At 42.8% G+C, this 14183-nt stretch overlaps 1 protein-coding gene across 15 annotated transcripts in view; it reads left to right on the top strand.

Annotated features, from left to right (window-relative positions):
• Nucleotides 1-3692: 3692 nt before the first annotated feature.
• The window catches only part of LOC117360845 (protein AF-10-like), a 206017-nt gene continuing 195526 nt past the window's right edge, over nt 3693-14183 (top strand). For 6 of the 15 annotated variants that reach the window (XR_004539534.1, XM_033945357.1, XM_033945356.1 and 3 more), the window contains exons 1-2: nt 3921-4267; nt 14025-14104. Coding sequence is in view for 13 of the 15 variants with exons in the window: in XM_033945357.1 (XP_033801248.1) it covers nt 4135-4267; nt 14025-14104 (213 nt within the window). In the remaining 2 variants the exon portion in view is untranslated. Of the gene's footprint in view, nt 3810-3919; nt 4268-14024; nt 14105-14183 lie in introns of those variants that run through there. The other 9 variants (XM_033945352.1, XM_033945350.1, XM_033945351.1 and 6 more) reach the window with 4 other exon arrangements.

The raw sequence follows: 14183 nt of genomic DNA, 5'->3' as shown, positions 1-14183 counted from the left end.
TCTTTCTCTATGTCTACCAACCGCCTTCCCTAGGCAGCTCTTATCAATTCTGTTCAGCATCTATCTTCTATATTCCTGCCCCTATTTTCTCCTCCTTATATTTAGCATCTGCCCTATCTTCCCACCAAGTGCTATCTTACTCCTACTATACAGATACAGCTCTTTGTATAGATTTCACGTCTTTGTGCTGAAAGCAGGGCCTCCTCTAAGTTACTGGCCACTGTAAGAGGTTCCTGTTCAGTCAACCCCTAATTCTGTAATCTTGATATCACTAGCCAGACTCTGAATTAATTGAACAGTTCTTTAATAAATGAAGCAAACAACTTACAGTCATATGGTAGTTCAATGCAGTTCAAGCCTGTTACATGTCTTCTCACTCCACCAGCATAGCAGGGCTACGCTGGGAGTGTCCACTCTGTGGCGATGACACTGCTCTCCAGACTTAGAAAATAACCTACGCTGTGCTAGATTGTTAGAATTGAACAGGTGAAAAAACCTGGTGGGAGAACAACACTACTCTCAGGCTCTCATCCAGGAATGTTCTCAGCAATATGGCCACTGCTCCTCAGACTGGAGAAGGAGGCGGGCCCATGCTCTGTGGAAGCAGGTCTCAGGAAAGCAAAGTCCTCTGGGAATCCGAGTCCACAGAGCACCCATAACCTAAATATAACACAAACAATTAACTGAGCAAATACCCACATAATATGGGGGGCAGAACAAACCACATTTAGCATCTCATCTCTGTGTCCCTATTGTACTCTGTCCAGCAGCTCCTCTCTATGTCTAAGTCTCTGTCCCTATGCCCCCTCCATGCCCAGCATCTCTTCTCTGTACTCTTGTGACAAGGCAGTGGCTGCTGCCAGAAGGATTCTGGGCTGTATAAAGAGAGGCGTAGTCAGTAGAAGGAAGAAGGTGTTGATGCCCCTGTACAGGTCATTGGTGAGGCCCCACTTGGAGTATTGTGTTCAGTTTTGGAGACCGTATCTGGCGAAAGACGTAAGAAGACTTGAGGCAGTCCAGAGGAGGGCGACGAAAATGATAGGAGGCTTGCGCCAGAAGACGTATGAGGAGAGACTGGAAGCCCTGAATATGTATACCCTAGAGGAAAGGAGAGACAGGGGAGATATGATTCAGACGTTCAAATACTTAAAGGGTATTAACGTAGAACAAAATCTTTTCCAGAGAAAGGAAAATGGTAAAACCAGAGGACATAATTTGAGGTTGAGGGGTGGTAGATTCAGGGGCAATGTTAGGAAATTCTACTTTACGGAGAGGGTGGTGGATGCCTGGAATGCGCTCCCGAGAGAGGTGGTGGAGAGTAAAACTGTGACTGAGTTCAAAGAAGCGTGGGATGAACACAGAAGATTTAGAATCAGAAAATAATATTAAAGATTGAACTAGGCCAGTTACTGGGCAGACTTGTACGGTCTGTGTCTGTGCATGGCCGTTTGGAGGAGGATGGGCAGGGGAGGGCTTCAATGGCTGGGAGGGTGTAGATGGACTGGAGTAAGTCTTAACAGAGATTTCGGCAGTTGGAACCCAAGCACAGTACCGGGTAAAGCTTTGGATTCTCGCCCAGAAATAGCTAAGAAGAAAAAAAAAAAAAAAAAATAATTTAAATTGAATCAGATTGGGCAGACTGGATGGACCATTCGGGTCTTTATCTGCCGTCATCTACTATGTTACTATGTTACTATGTATATGTTATCTTGCATCCTTGGGCTAGCAGCTCTCTGTTTCTCCTCTGCAACCCCTGTCCCCTATTCCAGGGCCAGCTGACCCTTCCTCTCCTTCCCCACTGTGGTCTGGCATCTGTCTTTCCCTCCCTCCATTGGCCCAGCATCTCTCCTCTATATCCCTATTGTAGTCTGTTCAGTATCTCCTCTCTGTGTCTTTGTCCCTATAGTCTCTCTATGCCCAGTACCTCTTCTGTGTGCCTGTCCCTCCCCATGTCCAGCTTCTTTCCTCTCTCTTCCCTTTTTCCTGTACCCCCCATCCCTAAGCCTGCCATCTCTGCCCCTTACACTTCAGGACCATCATCTATCTTATTTGACCTCTTACCCTCATTGAGGTCCGGCATCTCTTTTTCCCTCCCTCCCATTGGTCCAGCATATCTCTCTCTCTTCCCTCTGCCTCATTTATCCTACCTGGGTCTCTCTGCCCCCTAAAGGCCAAGCATTTCTTATTCTCTCTTACCCTTCTTTTCCATGATGAGCTGACATCTCTCTCTTCTGTGTGTCTATTGTCTCTCTCTAGACATGTGTACAGTCCTCCAAAATTGCTTTGCAACAGTAGTGATGAAAGCATGTAGCTTCCAGCTAACCCCTCCAGGACCTTTCCTCTATTGGGTCTTACCTCCTCTGATATACTGTGGCCTAGCAAAGGAAATATCCTAGCAGGGCTGGTTGTAGAGAACTGTTTCTCCGTCCCATTCCCGTGAGTTTTGTCGCTGTCCCTGTCCCATTCATATCAGCTCTGCCTTAACTGCACAAGCCTCAAACATTTTAAAATCATAAATGAGGCTTGTGCAGATGAGAACAGAGCTTGCAGGAATGGGGCAGGGACAGGAAAAGAACTTGCTGGGATGGGACAAGAAAATGAGTTCCCGCTGGGATGGGGAAAAATCTGTCCCCCTGCCACTGTTCCTGCCAGTGCAAGTTTGGAAGATCATGAGGGGGATGGGTGGGGCTAGAGATAGACACTGGACTTGGGAGAGAGGAAGAGAGAGACAGAGACACAGGGAGTGCCAAAAGTGGGGATGGAGAGCAAGAAGCCAATGATCTAGAAGGCATTTTGGTTTGACTGTAGGCATCCCCTACTATTGGGTGGCCCTGGACTTTTTGCTGGGCTTGCTGTATGATAGCTACACCCTTGGGAGCAACCCTATTCAGCCATCCAATAGGAGAGGTGAGCAGAAAAGAAAATGTCAGTTCCTACTCCCATATTAGGGTTACCAGTGGTTTCAAATCTTCAGAAATGGACTAAGGAAGTTTTGGTTTTACTCCCATTAAAGTGAGGTAAAATTAGAACTGGCTAAGGCTGTCCTTGCTAAATTGGAGCTATTATAGACGATATTAAGACTTTCTGATTCATGAGAAAAGGAGCTCATAGCATGCAAACATGATACTTTCTTTTTTTTATGTCCATATTTTTTTTGGAAAAATACAAAATTTTAGCAAAGAAAAAAGGTACAACACATAACATATGCAGTATCATGAATAACACAAAGTAAGACATGGTTCAGATTACATAATTTCACATTGATTCAACAAATCAATTGTTGCTTACATGAAAAAGTACAAAAGGATGGTCAGTTTGGAAAAAAGAAATGGATCTGTACGAATGGTTTTAATGTAGATATTTTTGCAAGGCTTATCATATTTTAGTTTTGCACTTGGTGATATTAAATTTATCCTCCAAAATTAGTTCAAATTTATGAACTCGCAATAAAGATTGCCACCGGAAATAAGTGTTAAGGAGTTTGTTATCCTTCCAGTTCAAGAGAACAGATTTTACAGCCACTGAAAGCATTATGTAAAAATGCTTTCGTTTTGGGGACCCCCCAGCCAATCAAGTTTTCAGGATAACCACAATGAATATACATGAGGCAGCTCTATCTCATGTATATTTATTGTGGATATACTGAAAAAAAAAACAGATTAGCTGGGGTTTTACTAATGATTGGATTGAGAACAACTGATTTAATTGCTTGTGTTTTAGCCTTCTTATGTGAGACTTGTAAGTGGAACTTTTGCAGCCATGGAAAAGGGCAAAACCTGGACTAGATTAACGTGCTTGGGTTGACCTGGGTAAGTGACACAAGTACAGAGATGCAAATCCAGCCTGTTCCAAAAGGAAGATATAGGTTAGTCCTGGATTTCTAACAATCCTATCACAAATATAGCACTGATTTGCATGTATAGAATCAGGGACTACAAATTCCATCCTATTTTACAGACCTGTTCAGAAGGTTTTATTTGTGGACCCGGGTAATTTTATAATTCTGTTTAAGCTTAACAGGTGCAACCCCTTTCCCTTTTATACCTCAGGCTTTGAGCTCTTCTCTTCTGGAAGACTACTCTATGGTCCGTTGGCAGTTACAAACCACATGGTCCAAGCTCTGGTCCTTGAGAGATGGAAAAAACGAGGGCTGAAGTTATAATCCCCTCTGGTCGTTGCTGTATTTGCTCTGATGAAAGGAGCTGGGCACAAAACCTGTTGGTGTTCTGTGATGGGGGTCCCGGTTGTGATATAGCAGTACATCAAGGTAAGGTCACGTTTCACTTTCTCTTCCAAAAATAGTGAGAGTGCACTCATCTGCAGTTACTTTTAATTGTGCTTCTGCTACTAATGCAGCTTTAGGTTGACGCTGAAATGTTATATTATCATTGTTATCATCCTCTCTTGTTATCTTATTGTTTTTCTGTATTGAATCTCTAAATGTCTGCTCAGTTCTAAGTGCATAAGAAGGTAATGCTCTGTGTTATATACTGCAGATTTCCCAGTTTCAGGGGATAGATTTTAGACCAGACCTGAATTTCTAACATTTCCAATATGACGCATTATAGGATGGGCAGCATTGATTTCAATAGGTAGAATCAAGGGCAATAAATAACATGCTGCTTTAGGATGCAAATTCAAAAACCAAGATTGGCCAAAATGTCTTCCTCCTGCAATGGATAACTGTAAGCTGCCCTGTTATATAGTACCATGTGACTAATTATATTTCCATGCCACTACTCCATCAAGGATCCAAGTGCAAATGGTTTCTGCTATTTTAGGGCCCATGACTTAAGTATTTTCCCCTGGACACCAGGGCCTGATGTACTGATTTTGTTTCTATGGGGGAAATGCTTAGTGGTTTTTATACTGAACTGTGTTAAAAAATGGTTTGTGCTAGTAGCATATGGGTTTCCTGTGTGCTGAGGCCACTTTTTAGCATGAATTTAAAATAGCTTCCTTTTTCCTATTAATGGCCCTATGCTAATTTTGAAATTAGTGCATGGACATTAGCATATCAGCTCCTTACTTCCCCTTATTTTATAGGTAGTAAGGGTTCCCATGCCAACCACACGCTAATTAGTTAGCACATAGTGATGTAGCTGTGCTAACATTAGCACAAGGTATGTTTACTCTGTCCTCCAAAAATAAAATATTTTTTTTAAGCGTAGGAAGCAAGTGCTGATCCCAGTACTATGGTTTGCCTAAGTGCATCCTGTGGTAGTGCCTTTTTTTTTTTTTTTTTAATTTATAACAAGGCAATTATACAACAGGTCTCCATAAAAATATAGCAAACTTAAAGTATTTATCAAGTCCACATTATTAGGGCTGATTATCACCTGTAAGAATCACATCAATTAAAGGAAGAAAATCATAATCCTCTGAAGTCGGGAAACACTATTCTATATCACTTCACTAAGTCTCAACCACTGCATTAGTTACAGGCAAAATATCTAATTTAGGTTTATCTTGAAGGACAATTCCAAGTTGAGTTGGATCAACCAAAATATATTTACTATTCTGTTAACTTATTCAACATTTACATGGGAATTTAAGAAAAAATAAAGCTACCACAGCTAAGACCCGAGTCTTAAGTTGCAGGAACTGCTTCCTCCTGTACTGTGTCTGTCTTGAGATGTCTGGAAAAACATTTAGGGGTCCTTTTACTAAGGTGCGCTAGTGTGTCTTAGTGCGCGCTAAATGCTAACGCGCGGCAACATGTCGGCACATGTTAGCATTTAGGGCACGCTGATGCACTAGTGTGCCTTAGTAAAAGGACCCCTTAACTGTTGCTCACAAAACGAAGCATTTTCGTTTGCAAAATATAGGGCTCCTTTTACAAAGATGCGCTAGCATTTTTAGCGCACGCACAGGATTAGCGCACGCTATAGTGCGTGCTAGCCAAAAAAATACCACTTAAAAGGAGGTGGTAGCGGCTAGTGCGTGCGGCATTTTAGCACCCGCTAAAACCACTAGCGCACCTTTGTAAAAGTAGCCCATAGTTTAAGGATAGCTTGTTTTTCTAGTTTGGATGTTGCTCTCTTGGCTATATAGTCTTTAGATGATTCTAAAACTTGGGAAATAAACTGTTGGGTGATACTAACTGATCTACTCCCCTCTTCAGAAATAATTTTAGAACCACTAGGTATATAATAAAGATTATCAGGTAAGAAAGTTTCTATCTTCTGAGTATAACAAAGAATATCATTCAAGTACATTTTTAGTAATTCTAATGGAGATAAATAATGAGATATAGGAAAGTTAAAAAAACTGAGGTTCCTAGATTTCATAGCATTTTTCATTTTTTTTTCCATCTGCAAATGTAATAAAGTACTATCCTTCATACTAGATGCAGCACAGGACTGAATTACAGATACAGAGGCTTCCAATTTATCTACTTTTTTTCAACTATAGTCAATTGAGTTTCTTGTTCAGCTGCCTTATTCGTAATCTCAGTTAAACTGACACAACTTTACAACAGTATTATACAGTGAGCTCTCAATTCTATTCACTACTGTCCAGACATCTTGCAGTGTAATAACTTTATCGCCAATCTCGGGCCTAATAATAGGCCCTGAGGGCATTGAAACAGGAGATATCGAGGTAGTTTGTTTTCCAGTTGAATATATTTTTGGGTCCAGCTCTGGTAATTGTAGAGAAGTTGAATCCAATCCTACCATAAGGGTGGAATCATCTTTCTCTAAAGAATTAGACACAGGTTGAGGTGGAGGCATGGGTTCGCCTGAAGAGAGAGAGGCTGATTGGGTTTGAAGATCAATCTTACCTACAATAGGTAGTCCAGTAACCGCAGAGAGATGGCAATCTGTCGGACCTGTTATAGTTGATTTAGAAACAATCTTCGCCTTTCTCTTCCTCATAACTGACTCCTACCGTGCCTCATGGCGTGTCCTGCTCCTTTTGAGTTGCCTCAGGCATACGGCCACGGCACACAAGATTTTAAATGCTGGGAGAGAGGATCTCCCTCCCAATGCCGGGTCGTGGCTGCGGGGGTGCCTGACTTCAGGTGATACACTCCGGCAAGAAACAGTCATCCTTGCGTAGTAGTGCCATTTTAACCTTCAGTAAGCATGCATGAGTGTTTATCACAGCTTAGTAAAACAACCCCTTAGTGCACAGAGCCCTTAATGCAGTGTCTTTCAAACTTTGTTGAGCCGTAGCACACTAAACGTAGCGACTGTGGCTCGAGGCATCTAGAAGTGCGTGGATGTCGACGCGATGTCGTGCTTATGTGCAAAGGCCCTCCAGATGGGCCCTGAGCTGTCAGTAGGGGGTGCCAGCAGGGAAGATGCACGGAGAGGAGAGGTGCTGACGCCGGCTGATTGTCTACAGGATGTGCCTCTTGCCACGAGAGGCACATCCTGTAAGCAGTCAGCTGGCACCTCTCCTCCTCCCCAGCGTCTTGCGGCACACCTGAAATCTCAGGATGCACAAAGTTTGCGATACACTGCCTTAATGTAATATAAATGAAGAATGTGAGCTGCTGCTGCTTTAGTGATACAGAGTATTGATTTACCGGTATTTACTTTGCACTGTCTGCTTTAAGCTGCTGGTCTGGGGAAGCAGATTTCAATTTTTAAAAATATCCATTATACGAAAGTCATATCTTATTTAATTTTAAATGCTTCTATTGCTAAACGTACTTCAATTCTGTTTAATGTATGTCTTCTTGTTCAGTGACATTCGTCCACCCCCAACACCCTTTTTTTACTGCTGCATTAGTATTATATCCATATTCAGAATGAGATCTTCCCTTATTTGTTGGTGTTTTAATATGACATGGGCAAATAAAAAATTAAAGGCAATTGTTAAATTATGCAGTAACTGGAACAGAGCTAGCGAAATGCAACATATATACTCGTTCATTGCCTGTTGGATAGTTTGGCCTTTAGTTGTGTGGCAGCCACGAGGTCAGAAACATGGACGCACCATTGAAGAACAACGTATAGTAGAGCGCTTTCTTTTGGCAATAGGCCTATTCTAACACATTTCCAAGCGCACGGGAAATGGTGAACATTACTGTGCATTGCTGTGAAGTGAATTTAGAGACCTGCAAGTCAAAAGAAAAGGAATGTTGTCCAAAACAAGTCTTGCCACACTGTGACTATGCCTGTCCTCATAAAGTAACGGCAACAGAAGAGACTGCAATAGCTTGGATTCAGACGTCTTCCACATCGTCCTTACGGCCTGGATCTGGCACCTAGCGATTATAACATCTTTGGTCCACTGAAGGAGATGCTGTGAAGTTGAAGATTCACCTCTGATGATGAAGTAAAGGAAGCGGTGCTCACCTGGCTTCAGGAGCAGCCAAAAAACTGCAGGAATGCAGAAGCTAGTTGAATGATACAACAAATGCGTCATCTTGCATGGGGATCTATGTGGAAAAATGATATAGTCAGTTGCTCAGTTACTTCTGTTAAAGCTGTTAAATATATTTTGCCTTTACTTTTTGATTTACCTTCATATATAACCTGAGAGGCCGTCAACTTTATGTACTGCTTTTCTAATGTTACATCCCGCTCTATAGCAGACCACCAGATTATAAAGTTCAAGCTTGCCCTGGGATTATTAAGAAATGAAAATAACTTAGCTTCTAAATAGCCAATGTTAATGTAAAGACAACCCTTATCCCCAGTGAGGTTTGTGCAATAAGGGTCTCGGTTCCATACATATCCAGTTTAAGGTCGGATCTCTAGGGAATCGGTCCAAACACACTGGGTTCTCCTGCAAACGAATTGCTGTACTTGCCTAACCCTCCAAGCTGCACTAGAGGTTTTGTTCAGACGCTCATAGAATTCTTATGAGCATCGAGCATTTAACCTTGCCGGCCCACGCTAAAAACCTCTAGTGCAGCTTGATAAAAGTGGGCCTAAGGGTGCTGGTTCTTCTCAGACCAGTCTTGCCAGCTGTTAACTCTTTTTCTAAGTCATGGTAGAGGTTTCTAATGCAGCCTGGAGTACTAAATGCTCAGACGCTGCTCCTATGCTCAGAATTCCTGTGAACATTGGCGGAGCGTTTAGCACCCCGGGCCGTGGTAGAAATCTCTACTGTAACTTAGTAAAAGAGGTCTTAAATTTATAACTTGGAATAATTTCAAAACTTTGGGGTGGTTCAAGAACTAGACTTTTGAGGATCTCTGGGGCTTCCTATAGGGTCCCCCTCTAACCAAAACCCCTTTTTTTACATTTTTGGAAGTTTTTTTATATACTTCTCCCAGGCTGTTTTCTGGTGCGAAATGCTGCTGCAGAGGCAATCTTGGATTTCCCATTTTATTTTAAAAGCCTCTATCTGCTTCAAAACACCAGGCCTTTCTACCCCTATATCATGTCAATTTTGAACTGGATAGCTGGCTGAGGATCGTCCATGTGCCACGGGGCACATAAGGAGGTGGGGGCGGGAGCGCTGGGCTTAGCCCCTCTGGTCCTCTAGGGTCTTAGAGTTGCAGGAAGCTCGTTTGGTTGGGGCATAAATTCCCCCTAGAGCCCTTGAATGATGACGCTGCATTGGCAACAAAGTGCAAATGCAGAGACGCCTCTGAACCCATGAGGGCACAAGAAGTTCTTCTTCAGAGATCCTCAAGAGCAGTGTTTTTCAACCTTTTTTGGGCAAAGGCACACTTGTTTCATGAAAAAAATCACGAGGCACACCACCATTAGAAAATGTTAAAAAATTTAACTCTGTGCCTATATTGACTATATATAAAGTAATTCTCTTGAATAGGAATCAAATAAACACAAAAAGTATTTTATAATTACTTTATTATGAAATATTAAGTAAACAGAATAGTGAAAAATTATAAAATACTTTATTCAGTGCGAAACCTGGGCCTGTTTGGCTGAACACAAAGCTGATATTCTGGCTGGAATCGAAGAAAGACACACACACGTAGCTCTTCGTCAACAGCTCTCAGTCTCTCTCTGTATTTGTTTTTTATAGCATACAAAAATAGACAAATATACCCTCCATCCTTTTTATTAAACCACAATAGCAGTTTTTAACGCAGGGAGCTGCGCTGAATGCCCAGCGCTGCTCTTGACGCTCATAGGCTCCCTGCGCTAAAAACCACTATTGCGGTTTAGTAAAAGGTGACCATATTGTAAAATATAGACAGCAGATATAAATTCAGAACTGTGCATAGTAAGTGAAGGGAAGTTTTCATCTCTGGGAATTTACCCAGTTAACTATTAAGTTATTTGGGCAAATTCCTTTGAAAACTGTGGTAATACTGCCTCCACTTTGCTAAATTTAAAATAAAATCATTTTTCCTACCTTGTCTGGTGATTTCTGGTTGCACTTTCTTCTTCTGACTGTGCATCCAATCTTTCTTCCCTTCTATCAGCCTGTATGCTTTCTCTCCTCCACACCTCATTCCCTCCCCCAACTTTTTCTTCCTCTCTCCCTGACCTTTCTTTCTTTTTTTCTGTTTCTCTTCTTTCCTTCTGTTTCCCTGCCTGCCCCTTTTCTTTCTTTCTCCCTGCCGTTCCCCAAGCCACTGCCATCGGGGAGCAGGACCCACCAATGGATAACAGGCCCCAAAGCCAACGCCGACGCATGCTCTCCCTGACGTCAATTCTGCAATCGGAGAGGAAGTTCCGCCCAGCCAGGCAGCGATTGGCTGGCCCGAACTTCCTCTCCGACTGCAGAATTGACGTCGGGGAGAAGAAGACTTATCGGCTCGATAGATTAGATCGCCAAGACAAAGTGAGTCCTGGGTGATCGACTCACTTTGCCTTGGCGAGCTACTGGCGCCCCTGCCTCGGGCCCCCTGTCAGCTCCGGGCCCCTGAATGCAGGACTGGTAGTACTGCCCTGATGGCGGCCCTGCGGCACACCAGGCAACAGAACAGCGGTTGAAAAACACTGCTCAAGAGATCCAGGTCAGGGATTTTACTCTGATTTGTAAGTTTGATGTTTGAAGCTTATGTGAAGTAAGCATCTGCATAGTCTGGAGTACCACCGGTAGTGGCGCATGGGGGTTTACCTTTGCAGAGCACAGTTCCCAGTGAAAAGCTTTACCGCAGAATCTGGAGGCCCAGTAAGAAAAGGACTGGGATGACTGGGGGTCGGGGTCAATATCTTTACTCCCTCAGAGTGAATCGTGTTGGAAGATTCCGGGTCTTGGGTAGGTGATTGCAGCCCTATACCAGGAAGAGGACCCAACAGTGTACAGACTTCAAACCAGTGGATTTGATGGACATCATTATTCCATCTTTGCGGGAATCAAATTTGGAATGCCCACAGACTTCCGTAGCTCTAAGCTCCGCATTTTTCTTTCATTCACATACAGAGATAAGCCATGATGCTGATGGAGCACTGGAAGATGCAAGAAGGTCCTCTGAGGGTTGAGTGATATCGATGACAATGGATGCCAGTCTGTATGACTGGGAAGGTCTTAGTGAGGATAGCCCAGTTCAGGGCCGCTGGTTACCCTCTTGGAGAAACTGGGCTATCAACAAATTGGAACTGAGAGTAATTCAGCTAGCACTGCAGTTCTTTGAAAAGTCTCTGGAAGGCAAAGCAGTCAGGGCTTTCTTGAACAAGGCCACAATTGTCTTTTTTTTTCTTCCATTTCTATTTTTAATGGCGTTCTTTTTACAAATTTGAGTTGTCATGTAAACCGCTTTGATCTTTTTTGGCTGTATAGGCGGGATCCGCCTTGAACCGCAAGGTAATAAAAACCGCAAGGTGGAATAAAAATCACTAATGTAATATATAAAGATTTTAATAAACAGAAACATATGTCAACAGACAAGGAGGCACCAAGAGTACTCAGTTAAAACTGGAGGCCCAATTGTTTCATTGGATGGAAGACCACCTAGAAGCCATATTGGTGGCACATGTAGCGGTAGTGAATAATATACAAGCCGGCTCTGTTGCCAGACCTGGCATCCAGAGGAAAGGTCTTTATCCCAGAGTGCTTTCAACAAAATTGTGAAGTGCTGGGGAAGTCTGACAATTGATCTGATGGTGTCGGCGGACAGAATTTCTATGTCTCTATATTCTAGCTGTCGAGTTGAGCTGGGAAGCACCAGCGTAGACATCCTAGTCCAGCCGTGGTCAACATAAATAGATGTTGTATGGGCTTCCCCCAGGACCAATGGTAGACTGGGTCATTCGAAGATCCGTAAAAGATGCGGTGCAGTCCAAGGTGATGAAAAATAAAAATTAATTTATAATCTGTTTGAAGAAAACACACTCTACCAGCCCAACATGGCCATGTCAGGCTGGTAGAGAGTGTTATGTTGATTTGATTATATATAATAATCTTTTTAAAAAAAATTTCATCACCTTGGTCTGCTCCGTATCTTTTGCGGTTCTGGACCATAACATATAAACTGCTTTTGATTGTAACCACAGAAATGCAATTAATCAAATCCATCCCCTTTCTCTTTCATAAATAAAAGCAGAAGAGAGAAGAACAATCACTGTTATGATAAAACAGGGGTGTCCAATGTCGGTCCTCGAGGGCCGCAATCCAGTCGGGTTTTCAGGATTTCCCCAATGAATATGCATGAGATCTATTAGCATACAATGAAATGAGTGCATGCAAATAGACCTCATGTATATTCATTGGGGAAATCCTGAAAATCCGACTGGACTGCGGCCCTCGAGGACCGACATTGGATACCCCTGTGATAAAAGTAAAGGAAAGAGAGCAAAGGTAGAAAGGGAAGAGAAATATCGCAACAAAGCACACAATCCCATCCATCGGATTAGCCAGTGCAGGAGTAGACAATTTCAGTCCTTGAGAGCCACAGGCAGGTCAGGTTTTCAGGATAACCACAATAATATGCATGAGATAGATTTGCATCTCAAGGAGCAGTTCATTCCAATCCATCTCGTACATATTCATTGTGGATATCCTGAAAACCTGACCTGCCTGTGGCTCTCAAGGACTGGAATTGCCTATCTCTAAGCTAGTGGAGTCTGGAAAAGCCTAACATGCCAGCAAATGTTTGCTGCTCCTGTTTTTCTAGATCTACACAGCACTAGCTTACCTTCTTGGCTTGAACTGCTATGGAGAAGAAAACAAGATTCCAATAAAACCTAGGGCCATATACTTCCCTCCAAAAGTCCAGTTTAAACTAGGGTTACCATATTTTGGGTGGCAAAACCATACACACATGGCCCTGCCCTGTTTCGCCCCCAGCCTTCCCCCCCCCCAATGCCTCCTCTTTTTCTTGATGAGCTCCGGCCAAGTCTGGAGGGCCTAGAGTATGTGCGGACGTATGTGACGTCATCCACACATGTTCAGAGGCCCTCCAAATGCGGCCATAGTTTTTTGTGGCGTTCCAAAACCTGGGCAAACTACTGGGTTTTGCAAAGTCTGTCCAGGCACCTGTTCAGTCCTCTAAAAAGAGGACACGTTCAGGTTGTCCCGGATGTCTGCTAACCCTAGTTTAAACTCCTATTGGATCAGACTCTCTAAATAGACCAGCTACTAGTTTGGCAGCTTTTCTGGAGCAGGAACCCAGAATGATGATTTTGCAATTGCAATGACACAGCATTTTGGCAACCTGCTACAGAACAATAAGTTTATAGATGCTATTTTTGAACATAAGTCTAAGAGGATTAGAGAACATTTGTTAGGAATATGTTTGTGTCTCTCGAAGAGTTTAATTCTCTCCCTTCAGAGAATCCATACCAGGCTGCTAGTAGCAAGGATGATATTGGAACATGGACTAGTAAACCCTCTGTAACTTACAGAACTGCCAAGCTGGAAGCTAGGATTGCAAAGTGGTTTTGCACAATTCCCGATTTTGATCTTGATTAGGTGTATACACCAGGTTTGGTTTTTCTATGCAATACTACAGCAAATGATTATTTTTCTTACTTATTCTGATTTAACTATTCTGCTCACAATAAAACCTGTAATGGAGAAGATTGCTCTGTATTGGGAGCCTTATGATATGCCCTTTGTATACCTCTTTAAGTTGTAGGCTGATGGCTAGTTTATTCAGTGAGCTGATATCAGCCTCCTTTTTTTTTTTTTTTTTTTTTTGACAGGCTGCTATGGCATCATTAAAGTCCCCAAAGGCCCCTGGTACTGCAGGAAGTGCGAGACCCTGGAGAAGTTAGCCATAGTGGTGAGTTCTATATGGACTGCATGTAGAAAATTGACAGAGCATTGATCTCCTGCTTTCTCTGTTACACCTTTACCCTTTT

The sequence above is a fragment of the Geotrypetes seraphini genome, chromosome 5 (genome assembly GCF_902459505.1).
Source record: "Geotrypetes seraphini chromosome 5, aGeoSer1.1, whole genome shotgun sequence".
NCBI classification, from domain to species: domain Eukaryota; kingdom Metazoa; phylum Chordata; class Amphibia; order Gymnophiona; family Dermophiidae; genus Geotrypetes; species Geotrypetes seraphini.
Note: the sequence above shows the minus strand (reverse complement) of the source record. Positions and strands in the feature narration are given on the sequence as shown.